Source organism: Echiichthys vipera (genome assembly GCF_963691815.1).
Source record: "Echiichthys vipera genome assembly, chromosome: 5".
Taxonomy (NCBI): domain Eukaryota; kingdom Metazoa; phylum Chordata; class Actinopteri; order Perciformes; family Trachinidae; genus Echiichthys; species Echiichthys vipera.
Genome location: NC_139830.1, coordinates 23,683,791 through 23,707,888, shown reverse-complemented (window position 1 = coordinate 23,707,888; position 24,098 = coordinate 23,683,791). Strand labels below are relative to the sequence as shown.

At 41.6% G+C, this 24,098-nt stretch overlaps 1 protein-coding gene across 1 annotated transcript in view; it reads left to right on the top strand.

Moving 5' to 3' along the window:
- The first annotated feature begins 4,034 nt into the window (after window positions 1–4,034).
- Window positions 4,035–24,098, top strand: part of LOC310946977 (protocadherin-16-like) — an 82,863-nt gene continuing 62,799 nt past the window's right edge. The window contains exons 1-2 of the mRNA XM_083913587.1: window positions 4,035–4,301; window positions 11,062–12,882. Coding sequence (XP_083769713.1) covers window positions 11,083–12,882 — 1,800 coding nt within the window. The 5' untranslated portion in view covers window positions 4,035–4,301; window positions 11,062–11,082. The remainder of the gene's footprint in view (window positions 4,302–11,061; window positions 12,883–24,098) is intronic.

Genomic DNA, 24,098 nt, shown 5'->3' with positions numbered 1-24,098 from the left:
TAACCATAACAATTTGGGATTTATTGTAACAGAAAATGATTAACAGTGGTAAACTATAAATAAAAATAAATGGAAGCAAACTAAAGATGTCAGGGTTCTCCGTGGCCAAAATAAACAAAAACCCACACTACCTAAAACTAAACTAGGTAAACTAAACTAACGTACTTACCGGTTCAAACTAAAATGACAATTCTAACCTACCCCATCTATCCATACAACAGGTGAAATGGAAAAATTGTTAAATGCCAAAATTGTCTAATGCCAAGCAGCTACACCAACTACAAGCAGCATCACAGACAGAACTGATGATCTAATGCAGCACAGGTGTGAAGCAGGCACTCAGATGGGTGTGGCAGACCTGGGAAACAGGTAGAGGCAGCTCTCTTCCAGAAAGAGGCCAGAGTATAGTCCGTGGAGGTAAAAGCAGGCTTTGTGCCTTTTGTTCTGGTTGAAATGAATTCTTCTGGCAAAGCGGCCTGTCTCACACCTATCTTTAATCTTGATTAAACTCAATCAGTTTATTATTTCTTGCATGGACTTTCATCATGACTAAATTAGACAAAATCTGTGGTTTTTCCACTGATCCATGGTCAAAAGTCACTAAAATAGCCATAACAGAAAAATGACTAGGGCCACAACTGTGTGATGTGGACAGCATCTAACCTCAAAGTAAAATGGCAGATTTATTTACCAGTACAGCACCATTTTGTTTTTGGTTTCATGTGCCTCAACAAATGAAGATTAGGAGTGGATTATATGCATTGGACAGTCTTACGCATGGAAAAATACATTCATTCAATCATTCATCTTCAACCGCTTATCCCGGGGTCGGGGTCGCGGGGGGGCTGGAGCCGATCCCAGCTGACATCGGGCGCGAGGCGGGGTACACCCTGGACAGGACGCCAGTCTACATGCAAAATTAATTCAAAGTGTGAAGGAATCATGGTTAAAATAATGCAGATGAAGCATAAAATGGAGAGAAAAAAAAATAGTTCCACTTTTGTGTGGAATTAAAGTGCGTATGCCAAATGAGCAACAGATGCTCCTCTGATGTTTTGATGCCATTTATCCACAGTACAATACCTAATATTGGGTTGTTCTTTGTTAAAGCCATAAACAAATACATCAGGTTGACAGTTTTCCCATTTATTTTCAGTACATCTTTTCATCTTCCATCATTGATCAAAGTCTGAATAGACAATTCCTTCTATATAATAGTTTGTAGAGTAGTATGCTGTCAACAGGATATTTGACAATCCATTGTCTTGTCAGCACACAGTTTATGGCATTTCTTTTAAAAACGAGATATATTTGTAAAAGGAATGCATGATAAGACAAAAAAGTCATTCTTTTTTTCTGCTTGTGACACAGATAGTGAGTCTAAGTCATAAATTGAGTTATTTAAGTTGACAATATGAAACAGCCCTTTGTGTTATTTAAGAAGAGAAATGAAAACAAAGTATTTTATTTTCTCAACAACTCTGGTCTAAATCTTATGGCTAATAATATGCTGGCATTCATGCGACACCTTTTATGACTCCAAGTCTTTGTCTTTTTACTTCAAGCAATCTGTAAACATTATTATGTGTACAACATGTTACTTAACTCTCAAAAGTGAAATTAAAAGATGTGCAGATGATTGCATGGATGTCCCAATAGTCAAGCTGTAGGCTGTTCTGTCAGCTGACTCTCTGTGCATGTGAATGTATGTGTAGCTGGCGTGTATGTGTGTGCATGTCTGTGTGAGTTTGTCTCCTTTGCTCTGCTGTCACAGTCATAATGAGTAGCTGCCAGCTCTGAAACTCATTTCACTTGGTGATCATACTGTAGCAGTTTACAGAGTGAGAGTGAGGAGACAAATCTATTGCTTGGAGGGGGAAAAGGTTTAGCCACCACGAATGTGGATGACACTGACCAAATACTTTTATTCAAAAGTGTTATTTTTCTTAATCAGCACATGTATGTCAGTATTTTCACACACTGACTAATAAATACAGTCACTACATTTGGCTAACGTGATTTTATCATAAATCATATTATTTGATTTTGTTGTGCCAAGGATGGGTCAGTTTATAAAACATGTTTCTTTAATGACAATAACAACAACGATCAAAAAACAGTGAATGAAAGCAAGATGATCAGTTGCATGCCTTCACAACACTTGTGTCAACATTTTCTCCACAGTAAACGTGATTGTTGTTGACACAGTAGGGCCCATCTGTTGTCCTTTTGTTTATAACAAAGTGACAAAGCTTTAATAGCTATCAGAGCTTTGACTGACGACAACAGATGCCAATAAAGAGAAGCAGGGTTATGGCTCCAGCACCATTACAGATTAAAGCGGAGCTCATCTTGGGAGTTGACTGGAGATGTACGCTAAGCTTCTTTAAAGAGTCACAAGATGTGAGGAAAAGTTTTGGGGCATTGTCTCTTCTCCAGACTCCAGACCCAGGGGGTTTCTTGACTTCCAACATCTGAAGGAAAGAAGCTGTCTGTATCACAGTTAGGCTTCCTTATGATGCTGTGGTTTTGTTGAGGCTGTTTTGTCAAGGTTAATTTATACTATGATTTGCACCTATAATATCGACAACTTTGTGGTCTTGAAATTCTCCGTCAATATTAATGTCAAAATGAGTCTGTACGTTGCAGTGTTCTTTGCTAGCAGTGGCAGTTCTAGACCATTGTAAATAGGAGGGGAGGCTTGTGTCGCATGTAAATATACCCCCACCGTTAGGTTGATGTGATAGATAGATTAATTTTGTGCAAATTGACCACTTGATAACAGACAAAAATAGTTAAAACATTCTCCGAAATACCACAGTGAGACACCCCACACAGTCTGGCTTACCACATGTAGAGTGCTGGGATAAAGCCGGACATTCAGTCTCTAGATTGTGAATGTAAAGTATCATGGGGCTGTGATTACAGAGGTCACAACAGCACATTTTATACAGTAAGGTCAAGCTTCAAGAAATGGTCTTATTTCAATGAAATGGCTACCATGGAGACTAACATCATCCCAGTTTGGGTTAATTTAATCCACACAAGTCTCCTTTTTCCAGCCCTACCCAATGCATTAAATTCCAAGACTGTTTATATGGACCCCAGTATGTAGAAATATTCAAACACACCATTTTTATATTAGGCAAAAGTAACACATTTGTACTGAATAAGAAAAAAATGCATGTTTTTGTTGCCACGTGGACCATAATATGGAAAGGCCTGAAAAGGGCAGACTTGTGGGTACCCATAGAACCCATTTTCATTTAGATATCTTGATGTCAGAGGGAACAGTTTTTTCCTCGCTAAAATTAAGCCTTTCCCACCAAGTTAACATGACATGGTACCAAGGGAGGCTATTAAGCTGTCCATTTTCATATGATACAAATATATGATCACTATAATAGCCTCTTTAAGACAGTCTAGTTAGGGGGGGCCATGGGGGTTTAATGTTACACCAGACCCACCCCAGCCCCCCACCATAATCGCCATTGTTGTAGTGTTATTCCCATGGGGTTATTCCAAAATATTCTTATCGAGATACTATTTTAAAAACATACATATGCATACTGTAACTGTTTTACCAGATCTACACTACACCCAGTTTAAGACCACAGAAATGTGTTTGTGACAGGCAGCACATTTATCCAAACCTTTGGACCATTTCTAGACTTTTCCCACTTTTATTGCAATATTCCGGATGATTTAAACCTGTGTAGCAGCACTCCAATAAGCTATGTGGAGCACTGCAAGTGATGCTGCCGATTTACACTTCCCTTTTGCATAGGATGGTGGCACCAAAGTTCAGCATTAACCTGGCCTGCCTCTCTGCAGACGCCAGCAGCAGTTACAGCGGCACTCCAGGAGAGAGGAGCAGGAGGTTGCAGCTCGTCACGTGTTGAATAAATTAGATTTGGAGAGGGACGTCTACCGCTCTGCCCCACACTGTTTGGCTCCAGTCAGCGTGCTGCAGCAGTGTGTCTGCGACCAGACAAACAGACAGTGGATGTCGATGAGTTGATAACGTCCAGTAGGAGAGGGCGCCGGCAGGAAAGTTTTTTTTTACAAGGAACTAGTTTGCAATTGAACTTTGAATCTCGGAATTGAGAGCGGAAAGAACCAAATAGGGATTTAGCAAAATAAACCAATCGCGTGCAACGATCTCTACAATCACTGGCAAAAGGATACAAGTCCTGAAATGGATGTAACGTTCACTTTGGACTTCAAACGGGAACACTGAGGAGAATCTGGATTCTTTGAAACTTGTCTTCTCTTCAAACACAGCAGAGCAACAGATGCATGTGAGTATCCATCAGAGCGTGTCACAGATCTGCTCCGCGAGTGATCTGATGCGATGGAGTTGTCCATCAGTGCGGCTCATCCATAACGGCACTTTTTCTTTCACTTGTTTTATGTTTAACACACGTTACGACTCACTCGCCGATCCCCTGCCCGCAGAGCAGACTTTGTAGTGGAAGGATGCATGTAGAAGTCATACATGACTTACGATGGTGGCTACTTTCTTTTTTTTTTGTAGACTTTCTCTTTAAAGCTGACCTCTGTGCAGCGGTAATGTGTGTCCAATGCGTCCACTGTGTTCAATGTTGTAACCTCGCCTATTTACCTTAAAGACAATTTAAAAAAAAATGTTTATTTATAGTGTTTTTTCATTTGTGTGTATGTTTTTGTTTTTATGATTAACATTGTGTAATATACGCACAGAGCATACTTTGTGGAACAGCCGCATATTCTGACTGAATGTCAAGTCTCACTTAAAAAAAAACAACCCAAAAACAAAAAAAACACCCTCTGAGACATTCCTCTCAAATTGGTCAACCTATGGAGTTATTTCATTGTCCTCCGGGTGCCGCCGTCGCCGCCGCCGCCGCTGAGCCTTTGTGCCTCCCTCTTCCTCCAGTGGAACACATACTAGATGATTACCCACATGTCGGCACAGTTATTGTGTTGGCAGACTTGTGTTCATTGACCGTGAATAGGTGTTCCTTTCCCTCAATTAATAAATTAATTAAGTCTCCCCTGGGTTCCATCACCGCGCACTTTAGTTGTGAGTGTGATGGTTGCCATGGTGCGGCTGCGTAATTATGCAGCCTTTTTTTGACTTTACACGCAAGAGGTTCAGGCTCCTCCTTTCTTCTTTACTCCCCACCAGTCATCCGTTTGAGGGGCACAGCGGAGTCCTACCCTTGAGTGCCACCTCTACACTTAAGTTAGGTAGATGTTCCGTTACTTTGGTGCAGCCAGTCTACTTAATACCGAATAATTATTGTAATAACATGAGTGCAGACCCTAACAGTATCCATACCAGTAAAGTAAAACCCCATTTAAATTGTCAGTGTTTTCCCTCCATCTATCCAATCATCCATCCACAGCCTATGATTAGTTTTTGTGGTAATTGCAATTAGTGAGTTAGCGCCTGTCCAGAGAATCCCTCTAATGTGCGCCATTTAAAAGATTAAGTTATAAATTACAACTCACAAAGAAAACAACAAAAAAGCAGCACTGATGGATAAAACCAATAGAATTTGGACCTCCACAGTGCTTTTTAACATTCCAAGGATTATGTCATAAACCCTTGGTGCAGTGCATGAAGTAATCACTTCACTAGTCAGGCCTTTGTAGATTGCATATGCTGTTGATGAAGCTAGTGTTCTAGACTCCTATTTCCAGGACGGCCACTCAGAGAGTGTCTTGCTGCCTTACGTTTCTGAAAAGTGCCTGGCTGCAGACACTGTGGTTTTACTCATCGTCATCAGTAAAATAAGTCAAGTGTATATCAACCATGGCGTCTGAGGCTGTTGTGCCAGAAGGCTGTCATCTCTGGAGTTCCATTTCTTATTTGTGACCAGACTTTGTCACCTCAAATGAATAATCTCTTATCAATGCTGAAAGTAGGAAAGTTTTTAAATCCCTCCTGTTTAGAAATATTCATGTCTGCACATATGAGTTTGACCTTAGTTTTAGTAGTGTAGTCCAAACTCTCCTTGCACCCCTGCTACTGTAACTTGATGCACATGTGTTTTTAATGATGCAACCGCTAGTACCCCCAACGCAATATCAGATGGTGTCATCTTCAAAGACTAAAGGTGTGTGTGTTTTTTTTATCCGGAACATCTTACACAAACAGCTGAACCTAACCCATGCTGCTTTTGCTGTGGAAAAGAGATGATCCTTCTTGTCACGGATCTCAGAAACCATCAGCTCATGATGAAAAAGGAGCTGGTGTGTTTTCCCAATACCGTACTTGTTATGGCCAGGAAGCGCATGGGTATCTGAGGCCTGTGATGGCTTTTCCTGGCCTTTTTACATGCCGAGAGAGGGACTGACGTTTCAAAGACTAATGCAGGGCACAGAAATGCTGCACTTGTGAGAGGCAGTCGACTGGCAAACCTTCAGGGCTTTTTAGTTTGCTTTGTGCTAAGCCTGTCATCCTCATGTCCAGTCAATCTGCAGTTCTGTCTGCGGTTTCCATTATGGCTCCATTGAGCCTCAGGCAGCCTGGCATGTTCTCAGAACCTCAGAAGTTTTCTTTGAGTTAACTGGAATCATGACATGGAATTAGAAGCTCATTTTACATAGTCTGTCACTGTAGTGTTCCCTCTTGGCTCGTTGGAGATGAAAATGGTTTGGTTGTGTTAATTAAATTAGTTGGAGTCATGTTTTAATCAGTATTTGGGTTGTTTCCCTGTAGATCAGATTCTTAGATCAGGAACGCACCAACTTTATTATCTCAAATATCGTGTATGATTGTAGTTTAAGATATTAGCTTAAGATAAGTACTTGATGATCATTCAGTATCCGCAAGATATGTCTTCTCAGATGAAATTATATGACTTGGCCAGTTTGATTCATGGCAAATCCACTGTATTAATAATTAGGATGTTTAACAGTATCTCTTTCTCTATGTGGTTTAATATATTTTTATTTTGTCAGAGGTTTGGCATTCTTCTCTGTATTGGCTCATGGAGGGAGACAGTAGCGTTCAGATGTATTGTCTATTATAGGTTTTGCCAAACCAAAGGCCTGTGCTTGTCTCAATGTTGTAGTGAAAGAAAGACAAATAGTATTCCTCAGAAAAGTGGAAAATAAATAAGCAAATTAATGTTCTGCTATCATGAAAAATGAATTTCTGACACATTTTGCCAAACATGATCTGGCCCACAATGGAGAGGTAGAAATGCAGCCTTCCTGTGCCCAGAAATTACTGCTGCCAAAGGCAGCAAAGAGCCCAGGATGATATCCACTGCATTCAAACAGAGGTTTTATTCTGCATGTAAATCCTAGAAACCTTGGATTTGGTTGGGTGACTTGGTTTTAGAGGATTCAAAAGAAAGTGGGTCAATATTACAGTTGCTTCTAACAATAAGATGGACATGCTGTGTTACTGTACACGTGCAGTTTTTAGAAAACATAACCTCAATGAAGCGTTTGTGTTGTGCAAATGAAATATTTGAGAGACTTGGCTGCAGGTACATGGAGGTTATCACTCGAGCAGTTGCATCGTCTTAACAAAACTCTTAAATGAAGTTTAACTACCAGCAAGAGGGACTCACCATGATCTAGGACAATGATGTAAGGAAAACATCTAAATCCAAGCCACAATGGGATTGGCTTACTAAATGCAACAGCTTTCAACCATCAGCAGCTATTTTGAATTGTTTTTTTTCAGGATTGCTTTCCCTGAAGCCCTATGCACGAACAGGCTGTTACCTTTTATATCCTGCCTGCTAACTGATCACTAACTTTTAGACATGAAACTGTCAGTGATGGATGCCTGGGTGGGTGGCTGCAGTATTTGTTATATATTTGTTGAAGTTTTTAGGTTTAAAGTGCAGACATTTCTCTTTAACTTCATACTTTTAAAACCATATGTCCTTCGTAGCCTGGTATTGTGCAATTAGCCTACCCGACTATGTCTGCTATATTCATTAGGCTGCTCTGCTCTGCAGAGGTCCTCCACTGTAGCTCAACCAGAAAGTGCATTATTTCAGTTGTGGCATTTGGACAACGACTCTGGCCTTGAAAAGCTATCCTTTGTACTTTGGCAAAAGCTTTGTAAAAGTGCATCCCCAGTGTTGCAGTAAAGTAAATCAATACTGAGACTTTAGAGTTCAAGTGCTGTCAAGATCTTCAGGCTGTCATTGATGTGCTTATGTTTTTTGCCAAAAACAGCACACACAAAAGCAACCCAAAGCATGGGATGTAATGGTGAATTTGTAAGGCCTAACTTTTAAGGCCCAGTCATTTGTAGTTCTAATCTTGTGTGGAAGTAATATAAATTAGAAACAGGGTTGGGGAGTAACAGAATACATATTCTCTGCGCCACAAATGCTGCATTTGCAAAATATAATAAATATAAAATAACTATATTCTTTTTTCTTCTTCTTTTTTTTTTAAATTGGTGGTATTCTGAATACAATTACTGTCTTAAAAAAATAGATTACATAAAGGAATAAGTTTATTACCTCCGGTAAGGAGTGTGGGACTTCGGTTCTGTTTTTTTTTTTTTTTTTTTTGTCAGCCGGATTACAGAAAACGTACATTAAACCTGGTGTAAGGGTTTAGCATGGGCCAAGGAAGAACCCATCAAAGTGGATCAAAGTCATGAGGCAGATACACAAATTATTTTTCACTTTCGTTAATATTGTGAGATAAGGCACGGCCTGGGCAAACATCTGCGCTCTTGGAGTGCCCTTCTAGTTTGTTTTATTGCCTCTAAAATTCATCTATCCATCCATCTTCAACCGCTTGTCCCTAACGGGGTTGCGGGAGAGCTGGAGCCGATCCCATCTGACATTGGGCGTGAGGCGGGGTACACCCTGGACAGGACACCAGTTTATCGCAGGGCACATAGAGACGAACAGAGACAGACAACCATTCACACTCACATTCACACCTATGACAATTTAGAGTCATCAGTTAACCTAACACCTGCACGTCTTTGACTGAGGGAAGAAGCCGGACACCCTAGAGAGAACCCACACAGACACGGGGAGAACATGCAAACTCCACACAGAAGGGCCCCAGCCTGGATTCAAACCCGGAACCCTCTTGCTGTGACCACCACTCCACGTGCCGCCCCTCTAAAATTCATGAAGCATGCAATTCACATAAATAGATAAATAAAAGTGCAACAATTTGTGTTTGCACATATCAACTGCCACATGACAATGGCAGTGTACATGCACAGCCAGGACACTGGCAGGAATGTGTTTTTCACATGGAAATATACCCACACCCAGACTAATGAGCTCAGCAAGACCAATTATTTTCAATATGTTACTTGATCTGATTGATCACAAATTACATTGAAGGGCATGTTTTCAGTAAACTGTAATGGAGTTACAGAATGTTTTAAAAGTAACCTTTCCAACACTGATTAGAAATGAATGATGCAAATTGATCTAAAGTTCATTTTGTATTTATCCATTCCCTAAACTATTAATAATGTTGAACTTGTTTACACAGAACAGCACTGATTTGCATGCAATGTTTAAAAAAACAAGTAATGCTCCAAGGTTCCTCACCACTCACACTAAGTCGAATTCAAACCAATTAATGACGTTAAAGTCAGCATCTTCACTGTTGTGGGCTCCGAATCACGGCGGACTGAAATTAAGCAGGGATCTTGTGTGCTTATGGCCAACTTCCAGCAGCCCTCAATTACAATGCTGCAGAGCCAGAAAAAGGGAGAGAGGTAGACTGTGTGGAGCCCTTCAACTGTACTGTACTGCTCTGTCACTCAAACACACTGTCACCGCCATGGCTGAGACAGATCGCCACGCTGCTTTAACGGACACATGGGACGCATTTAGTGCACACACACACAAACACACACCCACAAACACGCACACACACACACGCACACACACACACACACACACACACACACACACACACACACACACACACACACACACACACACACACACACACACACACACACACACACACACACACACACACACACACACACACACACAGATACATTTACTGTATGTTTTGTGAATGTTTGCTTGCAGTTATGAGTTAAACCACTGGAGGGAGCCTCAAAAAGCTTTTACTGGACACTCAATTCCTCAAACTTTAACACAGGATAATGTGCTTCTGTATATATTTTATTTCCACAAAATTAAAGCTAGAATTACTTCTCAAACAAGCCAAAGTAGTTTATGAATTACACACATTTAGACAGAACCACAGACAACTGGAAGCTGCTCTCTTTATTTAATGAAAAAGACACAATCATTTTCTGTGTGCCAGACAGTTGGTGGTTTTGGATTATTCTGCAGATGGTGACAGTCTTGTTGAATAATTTCCACATTGCTCCAAATTGTCTCTTAGTCTCAATTACAGATCATGTGCAGTGGTGTGGGTCTATTGCCAGTCTGTGCCTATTGTTTATGCAAGGAGTTTTAACACCTTTTCTAATTTAAATATTCATATTTGAACATTTTCTCCCTCAATTTAACACTTTTTAACACTTCTTGAATTTGATTCTCAGAAGTATTGAAATATATTTATGTTTGCTTGGGGAGAGTTATATATTTTAAAGAGCTCTTGGATGAGTGTTGCAAAGCTGCTCACTCTGTGAGAGTTAAATGTGGTAGCACACATGAATATTAAATCTAGGACTTGCACAAGAGGGTAGTGCTGGGGTGAACACACTGGGTAGGGATTCCTGCATCTTTTTAATCAGAGTTGAATAGCCACAGCCAAGACTCCCTGTCTGAGGTAGCCTACCATGCTGTGGCCTGTGGCTTTGATGTTTCTTTAGCAAAGGATAGCTTTCTGGTATGTTGGAGGAACAAGGTGTTGACTTATTAGGAGAATGTGAAGGAAAATGTTATGTGCAGGGTGTATTGTATGTGCTGTGGTTGGGAACAGGGCCAATAAAACATATGGGGAAGTGTTTAACACGTATAGTTATTTTTCTTAAACTTACTTTCTCTGTATTTTGACACAGAAATAATACACCATATCTTAGTTTCTGCTGTTGTCAGGTTTTGATATTGCTCAGCTTTTCTCTTTGTGTGTCTCCAGGTTTAAAAAGAAGGAGCCAAAATGAAGACAGCTGCCAAGGGTTTTGGGAAGTCTGTAATGGCCCCTTCTCACCGTGAGGGTTGGTGGAACAGAAGGATAGTGCTAATGGTGTATGTCGCTTTGGAGCTTGTAACAGTCCATTCACCCGTGGTCCTGGGGACCCTTGAGCTACAGCTAGACGAGGAACAGCCAGCAGGCACAATTGTAGGTGACATCAGTGCGGGACTTCCTCCTGGCATCACAGCATCCCTGTACTTCATCTCAGACCATGAGGGCACAGGAGTTGGTAGTGATTTGGACATAGATGAGAGCACAGGCATTATTAAAACTGCCAAAGTTCTGGACAGGGAACTGAGGGATAGATACAACTTTATCGCAGTCACCATGACAGGTGTGACCGTGGAGGTGACCATCATGGTTAATGACATAAATGACCAAGCCCCGATGTTCCCGAGAAAACGGGCTGCATTTAAAATCCCTGAGCAGACAGCCATCGGCACCAGGTTTCCTCTTGAGCCAGCTGTTGATGCTGATAAAGGCCAGCTTACAACGCAGGGTTACCTTGTCAAGGATGGAAATGTAGGCCAGGCGTTCACATTGGAAACCAGGAGAGGAAGCAATGAGGTTCTCTATCTGGACTTGGTAGTCAACATCATCCTAGACAGAGAGAAAAGGGCCACCTATACCTTATCTCTGGAGGCCTTTGATGGCGGTTCTCCCAAAAGGACTGATCAGATGACATTAGATATTACTGTACAAGACATTAATGACAACGCTCCTGTTTTCAATCAGAGCCGCTACCATGCCATAATATCAGAGAACCTTCAGCCAGGAAGCAACATCCTGCAGGTGTTTGCCACAGACACTGACGAAGGAGACAACGGGATGGTGCTGTATGAAATCAACAGGAGACAAAGCGACCCGGACCGCTACTTCGTCATTGATTCTCGCAGCGGCATTATCACGCTCAACAAGCCGCTGGACTTCGAGATGAGGAGAGTCCACGAGCTGGTGGTCCAAGCGCAAGACAATGCAACCCAGCCAGAGGTGACCAATGCCTTTGTCACGATCCACGTAAGAGACTACAATGACAACCAGCCCACCATGACCATCATCTTTCTTAGTGAGGATGGATCTCCCAGGATCTCAGAGGGTGCACAGCCAGGGCAGTATGTAGCCAGGATCTCGGTCACTGACCCAGACTATGGAGAATACGCCAACGTCAACGTGTCACTTGAGGGAGGAGATGGAAAGTTTGCCCTGACCACTAAGGATAGCATCATCTATCTGATCTGTGTGGACCAGATTCTGGACCGGGAGGAGAGAGACACCTACGAGCTGAGGGTGATGGCAACAGATTCAGGCACTCCTCCTCTCAGGGCCGAGTCCTCCTTCATCATCCAGGTGGTTGACGTCAATGACAACCCTCCTCTGTTTGACCAGCCAGTGTACAGGCAGGTGATCCCTGAAGTGGTGTTTCCAGGGAGCTTTGTGTTACAGGTGACAGCTAGAGACAAAGACCAGGGGGCCAATGGGGACATTAACTACAGCATCCTGCAAGACCAAGGAGCTTACTCCAACTGGTTCAGCATAGACTCTGTAACAGGGATTATCACCACTCTCACCCAGTTGGATTATGAAAAGAACCCTCATCCCAGTATAACTGTAATGGCGACAGATGGAGGAAAACCACCCCTGTCTGCCACTGCTGTGGTAAACATTATGCTTCAGGATATAAATGACAATGAGCCTGTTTTTGAAAGAAACTTCTACAATGTGTCCATCAAGGAGAACACGGCTCCAGGGACCTGCATTCTTGAGGTAGGACATTGGCTTTCAGATTTATTTCATGAAAAGTGTGCGATTTGATTGATTCTGTACACACACACACACACAAACACACACACACACACACACACACACAGACACACACACACACACACACACACACACACACACACACACTGGGGGGCAATAGTGAAGAGCATAACAAATCGAAATTTATTAGGTAAATAGAGGGGAAATTTGTCAGACTTTGCTGATTCTTTTCATTCCTCTGCGAAGAGTTATCTTTTAAATGGTAAAGCTGTTTAAATTAGACTGCCTGAGTAAGGATTTACCTGTGATTGTAGGCCAAGATGATCTCCTCTTTGGCTGTCCTTCCCTTCACCTCTCAAAAGGTTTCCGGGGTAACAGAGGCAGTGTAAAGTCCTCTGTCAGCCCAGGCACAAAGGGGGTTTTCACATATTCACAGGCAGAGACAAATTCAGGGCTTTATCCAAAGAAATAGATGTCACTTCACTCTCAAAAGGCACCTTAATTAGGCTAGTTGAGCGTGAGAAAAAATGGCTATAGATGACAAGATGAATTGAAGTTCAGACAAATTACAGCACCCCCAGTGACTGCAGTCCTGTGTCATTGAAACGTATTGTTTTCTCAAGTTGCTTTTGGCAATCTTGTTAGAAAGACAGGAATTACAAAAATGCAGCTCATCAGTTATTTCAATCATTCAAGTGATTCCTCAAGTTGGAAAGCTTTTTGTTTTCTTTTTACATGTATAGACTTTCATAGAACTTCTATTTTACAAGTGTCTGCTGTTGGATTGCATGGATCAAGAAGTTGGATACTGAGTGCAGTCCAGACAGAGGGCCTAGCAGACGGGATCTTGGCCCAGGGTTTGGCCTTGGGAGAGGGAGGGGTGAAGGGAGACGCAGGCCTTACCACGACTTCTGGCTTGAATGCAGAAATAGAAGCTACGAGGGCTTCTTGTGGGAGGTCCCCTAATTATAATTCACAGCGACCACAAGGATAAGGAAAGAGCGGAATGTACTAAAATTGATTATGGCATCTGGCGACTGAACCAAAGAGTAATTCGTTTTTTGGAAAACTGTAAAGCTCTAAGATCGCTCTTTCCAATGTAGGTTGAAGTTCATGTTCTATGAAAATATCTGAAAACCCATATTTGTTTTTTTTTTCAAACTAGAGATGGCCAGAGTTTCGTCTGTCCTCTATATTGCCTTCACATGCATCAATACTTGCTCTCAAACTCTTACAGTATGACATGTTTGATCAGTGGGTCCAAGTATGAAGGATTTCTTTAAAGCCACTGCTCTCTGGCCTCTCTTGGGCCTGCCTGGATGCTGTAGACGTGTGTTTGGCGGGCCATGTGAGAACAGACTGCTCTTACTCAGGGTGCCAGCTCTACATCCAAACATCTCAGCAAGACATCTGACGACTGCCTTTTTTTCTCTCTCAGCAGAAGAAATTCCCAATGTCCCCCTTTTCCATAGATAATTCTGTCCAAAAACCATTACAGTACAACTATTGTGATCATTTATTCAAACGTTTGAAGTGGCTTGATAATTTTTTTTTCCTTCACAGGTCACCAGCACAGCAGTCCATGATTATCCTAATGTAGTCTGGCACCACAGTGCTGTCTGTGATATTTAGTCACTTTCTGTTATACATCATTTGGTTTATGGATGACTTTAAAATTAGATGTGTGTGTTTGTGTGTGTGTGTGTGTGGGGGGGGGGGGGGGGGGGGATAACTAAAAATAAGGACTTAAGCTTATTAACAGCAATCAGTCTTGTAATTCAATATGCAATATCTGCTGCAAAGAAAATAGGTCATCTTTGAGAGAGGAAATTAAATACGACAAGAAAAACAACATTTTAAAAACCATGAGCTGCATTCTGGAATGTGTTTCATGGTCCATAACCAATTCTACTCTTCATTATTTGTTTTCAAACTGTGTCCACATTTACAAGTTTTCTGGATGGCGTAGAAGTCAAATATAACTGTTACACCACAGATCTGATGCCATAAAGCTGAGGTTTCAAAGTGGGAGGCAGGCTTCCCCACGGGGGCTCCAAACAGTTTCAGGGGAGGTTTAGTGAATGGGAGTGAAAAAATATTCTTTTAGTTATCAAAAGTAGATCACATAGACATCCTAAATTTGTGACTTTATAAAAGAGTTCAGTAATACAGTAGTTTTTGTTTTTCACACTTTGTTTTTCTCCATTTTTTTTATCTATAGGATCAAATAACATGATCATGATCCCATAGGCATCCAGAAATCCAATCCAGCAAAACCAAAGCTGTTTAAACATATAAACCCAAGACAATGTCAGGAGAAGTGGGTCCAGATCTTGTCTTAATACACGCAGCACACAACAGGAGATTCTCTGTGTCAAATGCAATCTCACTTACTGGAAATACTCTGTTTGGTTTAGGCGAGGAGTGGCGCTTTGGTAGAGCGAACAGGAGGCAGGACATGACGTGGATTACACTGCGGTGACAGAGCCGGTTTGTAATTTGGTCATAAACAGCTGGGTCTTTTACTGTTCTTTTTATTTGTGTGATGATTTTGGTATCAGTCCTTACCAATTGAAGTTCCCCGAACCTCGTTGTCTCTCCAGTTAGACATTTTCGTTGCCGTCTTTTTGTAAATCACCATTTTTCTCCGCCCTCGGAGGTTTGCTTTTTTCCGGTTTGGGTAATGTAATCAACAAACGCACTCAATCGCCTTGAATTTACTGGACAGTGAGCTGCTTTATTCACACATGGACTTACTCTGAGATTATTCTTTATACAAGGGAGTTGGCAGGTTAAAGACTGTTTGATATCTGGGTAATGTCTTAAGCAAGGGGCTTAAGCAAGTAAACTAAGGCTATATCTCAGTTTTACACTGTGGATTGCTAGCATGCATTCACTCAAGAAGTCCTGTTATACTGTTCTCTACCAGTGTATGTTTTATTACAAATATGTGACGTCTTCTCAGAATAAAAGGGAAAGGAAAATCACTACGTTAAGGTTATTAATTAAGCATACTGTAGATGCTTTTGATTTGTGACGGAGAAAGAAGAGTAATACAAGATGTCATTAGGCACAATGAGGCACATCAGCCAGCCTTAATATATCCATATTCAGTAAAGCAAAGCCCAGTAAAGCAAAGCCTGGTTGTCTGGGCTATGACAGTTATTTGCCATTCATTCTCCTTTGTGCTATTCACTTATAAAGTAATGAAGCTCTCCAGTTGCTGATGTCAGAATCTCGCATTGGGGAATAATTTACACCTCATATCATTGTGGTTTTTGGTTGGTTTGGAGTGAATTGTCCCTCTGTCTGTTTCGGGGGGGTTGTTCAGGCTCCAGTAGAAAGGCGAGAGGGGGTCTCCGGGCAGCTGAGGAGGAAATGAGCCCTGACAAGCGCTGGCATGAGTGGCGGAGGTGACATGAGCAGGGGGGCTTCCTTGTCTGTCTGTTGGTCTGTCCCTCTCCAAATTCTTATCTGATCTCACTTCATTTCTCATTAGCCGGGTGTGAGGATAGGCCAGACCTAATTTTTAAACTGGTCTCTCCCTTGTTCACAACATAATGGACCGCTTGTCATCGCTGTAGCTCACTCAGCAACATGAGACAAACAGTGATTGCGGCGGGTGAAGGAGCATACATTTTGCATTACATTTTTCTTTCTTGAGGCTATAAAAACAAACATTTGCATCTATCAATTCCTTTGCCGGCCAAGTTGCTTCCCTGTCTCAGTGACGTCTTTCAAACTTTTTTTTAACTTTTTTTTGTGTTATTGTATAGGGTTGTTGTGCTCTAGCTAGAATTTCTTGTGAGCAACAATACTAAGCCTGCTAGTTTTTAGATTAGATAGCTACAGATGCAGAGTCTTTTGAAGTGGTGCCTTTCAAACACGTTCATTATTTTGCTGAATTCTTTTAAGGCTGCCTAGTTGGAAAAGAGGTACCTTAGTGGAACTCTGAATCACCTCTCTGTTCCTCTCAACATAAAAGCAACCAGTCTATGGGGGGAAAGGAATACTTATAATTGCCCTGGAGAGAAAGTATGAATGATTGAAAGAATGTTTCCACAGTCTTTTTGTACTGTGACCACCTACTGGTGACCACCAGGCAGGTGTTAATAACATTGATTCCAATACTTTAAGCCACGGTGTCCTTGAGCTGTATTACCTGATGGAAAAAAGTGGTGTGTGGTGTAATTATTTCCCTATCCCAAAAAAGTTCATAATGATCTCTGCAGTAAAGTAAGGATGAAGTGTTCACTGTTTAATTTCAGGAGTTGCTTTTGTACTGGCTTCCCTCAGTGGACTTTGGAAAGCCTGCATTGCTGAAGTATGTCCTTCTTTTCATATTGGGGCTTCAATGATTCCTACTTAACATTCCATGTAGAATAGACTCATGCCTTCATATTCAAAATGTTTTTAGAAAGTCACTCTCTGACAATGAATTGTTCTCTGTAATGAACTTCGGAATGAGCTAGCCTCTCAAGTAAATATTTTCCACCATATCTAAATGAGGCTTACTATGGTAATGAGTGAAATTGCCAGTTTTAGACTGGTATTTTGGTACACAAGACATATCATCAGTTCTCTCCAGACATTTTTCTAAGGGTTGGTCTGTGTCAAAAGAAATGTTCACTTGTCTCTTTTAATACCAGACTAGCCCGCCTTCCCATGAGATTGGTTTAGCTTGATGCTAGCTGACTTTGCTTTTGGTCTCCTCTGTTTCTTTTTCCTCCTGCTAACTACCAAGCTTCGCTGTGGCTATGCGGTATAACAGTATTTTCAGGGAAAAGTAAAATTGCAGGAAACTGGATGTGCTACTTAATGTGTTCGCAAATGTAATACTTCCTTGAACACTTACTCCTGGGCCTAGCAGGGGCACTGAAGCGAACATAAACACTGATGTACATCTGGATAGAGTGTGGGTGTTCAGGTCAAAGTTGCTGTGCTTGAGACAGCTGAGCCCATTTTATTATGCTCAGATGTCCATCAGCAAATCTACTGTTTCTCTCGTTACACCCGCACAGGAAGAGGAGAGAGCTGTGGTCAAACTTTTAATGTTATAGTACAGAGATAATACAGAAGCTGGGAAGAAATACTGTTCATTAGTGGAAAACCAAAGCTGTGGGTGTGAACACCAAACTGAGAAACAGAATAGGACCACTGTAGTACTAATACCATTTCTTTTAGAACTTTCATTCTTGTATAAAAAAACACAAAGTAATTGAATTCTTTATAGCCATCACAATTTTCCAGAGCCAAAGGGGACTTTTTTTTTTTTTTGTCCAACCAACAGTCCAAAACCCAAAGATAATCAATTCAAATGACATAGAATAGCCAAAATCACCAGTCCTCACAGTTCAGAAACAAAGATTGTTTGGCATTTTTCTTGATACATAACTTAAAGGGTGTATCATTTATCAAAATATACTGTAGACTAGAATTGTTTCAGCAGTAGTATGTCTCATAGCAGTTATTTTTGGAATAGCTATATGCATTATTATCCAATTACCTTGTGTTTTAAACAGATAATGTATTTGTGCCTGCTCATGCTTTTTAAATATATAAGACTGTTGCTTTGTTGTACTGGTGCAACCGTCATCTAGTGATTATTTTGAAAAGCATTCTATCAGAACTTTTTGTTGGTAGCTTTCAATTATGTGGGTGCTATGAGTGTGTTCACAAGACCCCAGGGTGACTATACAGGGTCAGTAGTACTGGCTGGGAGGAAGCTACGCAGAGTGTGAGATAAAAAAATGCTGGAGGGGTTTCCTGCCCACATCTGGTAATGAAGGAAGATCGGCTTATATGGCTTTCTCAAGGGACGAGAAACGTTATTAGTAAAGTCTGTCAGCTGCAGGTGAGCTGGGACCTCTCTGCACTGCTTCTAAGTTTCTATGAAAGGGTGTGAGTGAAGTGAAAGGAGAGAAAGAGAGAGGGAGAAGGAAAATAGTTGAGTCTCCAGAGGGACAGTCAGCCTCTGGCAGCTGTGACAAAGCTCCGACTCAGCAGCTGAATCCAGCTGTTGATCCCTCCTCTGACTCTGAGGGGTGGTTTCTCCTTCACCCTTCCTGTCTCTTTGTCTCTGTTTGTCTCTCCTTGCTCTTTTCTCCTTTTTCGTCCAGACTTCTTATCTCTTCTCAGTTCCTTTTCCCACACTGCTGTGTCCCCTCTGTGATCCAATTGCGCCTCTTCACTTCCCCCTGTTTCCCTCCGGAGTGGTGACATGTGGATGGGAGCAGGTGAGAGCAGCACATCTGGCTGCCTGGGGATGCTCAGGCCCCCCTGGAGTGACGTGAACACACTGCCTTGTGGGTCCCAGTCAGAACAGGCCCAGGCTTATCCAATTTGATGATGCAAGAAAGAAATGGGTGTAAATTACCAACAAAGTGAAGTCAGACAGCAGGTGTGTGTGCCTTCATGGTCACGTTGCCGCAGTGTTGCGTTCAGGATCAAGAGGAGCACTTTTGCTTGACCTCAGTAAATAGAGACAATTATTCACTTTGCCTCCCTTCTCCCTTGAGAACACTGAATGGGAAGGGGGGAGTAGACCGAGAGTCTCGCTGTGATGCAGGCTGCCAGGCCTTCTGTTCTCACAGCCCGTGGTCCTCCTGCACATGTGCAAGGCAGTTGGCACTGCTCAACAAGCTGGGCATCAGGAAGCATCATCTGCTCGTGATATTCATTCATTTCCAAAGCAAATCTGTGCTTAATCATCCATCCAGTCCCCTGCTGTCCATCAAAAGCCACCAGACTGGAAAGCAGACAATGATTGACAGCTTGCCAGGTAAATCAGTAACCAGGAAACCAAGTCCCAAACAAACTGCAGCAAATCATTTTTTTGGTGTGATGATAAAGTGCAAGTATTGTAATGGTTGATAATTACCAGCATGTTATGTTTTACAGTCATGACAAAACTGCCTCTTCCTAGAAAAGCACGCACTATATATACACAGCTCGAAAATATCTCAACCACTGAGCAAATTGTCTCCATATCCAGAACTTGACTGTTACAAAGAATGCATCGCTTCAGTCTGCCAGCAACCTCACCCTTCTTTTTTTGCTCCAGCCTTGCCTCTGCACTGACTGCCAGTTGAAATAACGAGTCAGAAAACTGTTACTGAGCCCAACAAGCTCATGGAAAGAGTGGAGCATTCAGTTACAGGGCGTGTGGTCAGATCACCCTATTTCTGCTCTTAATTAGATCAGTTTTGGTTTACGACTAGGTCTGATTAGGGCTGTGAAGGAGGCCAAGCATCGTGGTTAATCAAAGCTCAGCTCCCGGTGTGAGAAATAGGTGATAATGGGTAGTGTTTCAGGAAAGAGGTGGTCAAATAGGGAAACATGCAAAATACAAACAAGGCCAGATGAAAAGATCCCAAAGCCAAGGCTAACTCTCTGTGTGGTCAGGAAAAAGTGGGACCTACACTGACACTGTTAGAGCATGATGTTTTGCAGATGTTTGTTAGTAGTAATGAAGCTATGAATGACCTTAGCTCCTGTGTGGACCCTCAGGGCTGTGTGACCAGGCACCGTGTATCAAAAATGCTTTCTTAGATTTGTATTCCCACCTTACACATTCTGTGTTCAAACTGTTTTTATTTATTTATTTATTTTTAGATTTTAATGATCATTTTAGCCAGTATTTTATTCAACCAATGTTGTTGTGTACATGTAACGTTTGAGAAACTTGGTACTTTTGTCATGTATGTCAGTTATTTTTTACATCTTTTTTCTTGAAAAACAGTTACAGTCCTCAAAGTAAGGTTATAATATTTTTATTTTTTGTACTTATTTAGCACTAATAGAGCTGTAATGATAATTTGATTATTGAATTTGCTGATCAACGCAAAATGTATCAAGAGCAATTTTAGTAATCTATTAAAGATGTCATTTATTATACTCATATCTGGTACTATTCATGCGGAGTAAGTCAGTAATTTTTTCAATCTTTGTAAGACAGAGAGAAAGATAGCAATAGGGAGCGAGTGACAAACCACACGGAGAAGGAGGTTTGTGGGGAGAGATGCTCCACTTTTACATTGCGGTTACCCAGCGTTGTCTGTCTTGGCTTCAGACAGAGAGGCACCCAGGCCTGCTCCAACCAGACTCCCAGTCTGTGTGTACTGATGCTCCATGGTGGTCCACCCTCACACTGTTGGTTGCATATCTTGAAGCCTTTGCCACATCCAGCAGAAACGCCCCTCTCGTTAAAAAGGAGGACATCTGTTATGCCTTATCTATTCTAAGGTAATGTGGTCCCCCTACAGATTAGTTGTAATAAGGAGACAACTGCTTAGCTTAACGCTGCCTTCCTCGGAGTACTGGGAGGTGATTTAAACATTTAGCGCGGGAACTAATTACCACAGGGTTACGTACCTCATCAGTAAGGCTAATTTGGTCGGGTGCTGCAGAGTTTATGTTGAGAGTGGTGTGCTGCTTCTTTTAACCAGCGTGTTGAAAGGCCAAATCATTGTTTAGATTGTTGTGTATAGCCTGGTGCTGTGAGGAGCCCAGAGGCAGCGTGGGGAGCAGCGGGACTCTGTGCTGTAATTAGGGAGAGCTGTTGTGCAGGAGTTCAGGACTCAAGATGTGTGATGTGGTATCAGGAAAGGCGAACAAAAAGCCAGGGACTGGGTGTGTGTATATTGGCGTCTTGTTGTAGATGGGGTTTACGAGTGGAATAAATTCTCTAATCAGTGCCCTCGGATCCTCCCAAATGTGTCTTTGTGAGATCTAAAGTATCAAGACGAGATAGGAGCAGGAAAATGTATGAAGCATATATGATTGGGATCCCATGGTTAAGCTTAAAATGATGCATATCAGTGCTCTGGTTTAGTTTGTCGGCTGAACAATCTGATCCAATGGGGTACCATATTGAGTTGCAGCACCTTAGAATTTGAAGTGAAAAGTACTGACCTTACATTTTTGTGTTTTTACTGTGAATAGCCTGTGCTCACTCTACAGAGGTTTTCTTTCAGGCAAGGTTGATCACCCTCCTAGGATGAATGAATAAAATACCTCATGGTTAAGTGCCCAGAAAAAGTATGTATTGTCTGCAGCGGTCTCCACAAAGTCAACTCACCACTCAAATCGATGTAGACAAGGAGCCGGTCAGTGCAGTAGCTGGGATAATGGAGAATCAAGTTGTTGATGCTTTCAACAAGCCAATTCATCATCGCCAGCGCTGAAGGCATCCAGACATCTGGTTTCAGAAGCCGTTTCCACTCAAAACTGGCTGTGTCTTTATAGAGGATCCCTGGAAATGATGCATAATATAGTCTATCACATCCCTGATGCAACTACAGAAGCATCAAATCCCAGCTGCATCTCTGTCATGTGTTGAAGAATACCGTATCATCTCCTCTGGATCCATCTGCATACCAAGCAACCTTCTTAATCACCTGTTCTCTCAGTACTGCTCCAGTAAAAGAACACTTTCAGAGGTTAATTTTTTATAGTTTTTGAGAGTACAACTTTACTCTCACGGTGGGCGTCATCTCACTGCAGAGGTCTGTGGGGGTGTGCAGATGTGAATGATCTTGGTTTGCAGATCTCTGCAGATCTTTGGTTTGTTGCCTGGAGAGAACTAAAGAGACACCTGCTGCCAATTATTAATATCAACAACTAGTTGCTTACAGGACCTGATTAGCTCAGACAGCAGATATGGTGATTAACGTAGCAATTTACCTTTTTGTATGTGAAGTCACGGCATGCTGGAATAACACTAGCTCATTCGAATTTCTGCCTTGGGTTTGGTAGTTTGTCTTTTTAACTCTTTAGTGATTCAGGAAAAGTAAATGAATGGCTGCTCGATTGTTTTGTTTCCTTCCTGCATCCCATTCACAGCTTTCAAGTACTCCCAGTCCAGTCTTTTACTGCTGGTCACTGAGCCGCTTTTGCTCAATGGCACCTAGGGGAGAGAATTACTCAAGTCACAGTTTCCCAGACCATCAGTACTGCCAACGGTTACACTTACACTTAGAGGCCTGTTGGGCTAATGTAGGCCTGGGTATTGTTTACAACCACAGAAAACAATACATGTCATGATACAGAGGCCATGATATGATAAACATTGCAACACATGTTGATTTTGAATAATGGCTAGATCCTACACAGAATTTACTACAACAGCTGTTCTTTATTATTATTATTATTATTATTATTATTATTATTATTATTATTCACAACTTAACACTATTTGAAATCGAGACATGTGTTTAGGGATCCATGGCCTTGGCTGCTGCCTGTAAGTTTTATTGTGCACTGCACCAAACGTAATGTCTATTTTTCAAAACTGCAGTGCAGATCTGCATCAGTTACATATCAGCAAGGAGCACATGACAATATATTGTCGTATTGATATTGAGAACACAGCCCTATTCTAATGTTTTGATGATCATAGTCTTCTGACAGATTGGCGAACACTGTGAATACAGGAGACAGGTAGTTTTATCATCACAAGTATAACAAAAGCTTTGATTAAACATATATACTGTTTCCAGGGGAAGCCACTGAGTGATGTTTAAGGTTGATCAACATCTGGAATATCTCCTGGACTAAATCCAATGCACGTGAGGCCCCTAAAGCAAAGAGAATGATCGATAAGACGTTTGAGATGTAAAGTCTTACTGTGCTGCAGGGTAGATAATACCCTCATGCAGAAATGATAATTTTGTGGATATGATTGGATGTAAAAGCTGCCACAGAACGTGTAGGATTTTCAAATTGTGGATTATTATTCCAGCGCATCCCTAAAATGTAACCCACAGTACATCCTGTAATGCTCATGGTAGTTTTCTCTGCTGCAGTAGAAATGTCACTCATCAGTGTGCCTGAAAGAAATGAAAATGTCAGACAGGAAATCTGACTTTAAACAGCCTAACTCTACCCATATGCAAGCACAAAGCATTTCATTTATGCCACTGCGTATAATTTGAGTGTTTTTTTTTATTTAAGGGTCTTCTTTTCCATGTTTTTTTTCACCTAATAGACTTAGTAGTACCTATACCATTTTTATTTTCTCATTACTGTGGGGTCATCCTTGAAATAATATAATATAATATAATATTATAAGTCTTCTCCTCGTGTAACCTTTCTACCTTAACAAGAGGCAACTTTTGGTCTGAGGGTAGAGTCAGAAGTTTTCTGCAGCCTCGCTTTAATCAGCTTGTCTCTTTCTCAAAGGAGGGCTTTCTTTGGGAGACTCCTCAGAACCTCTCTCC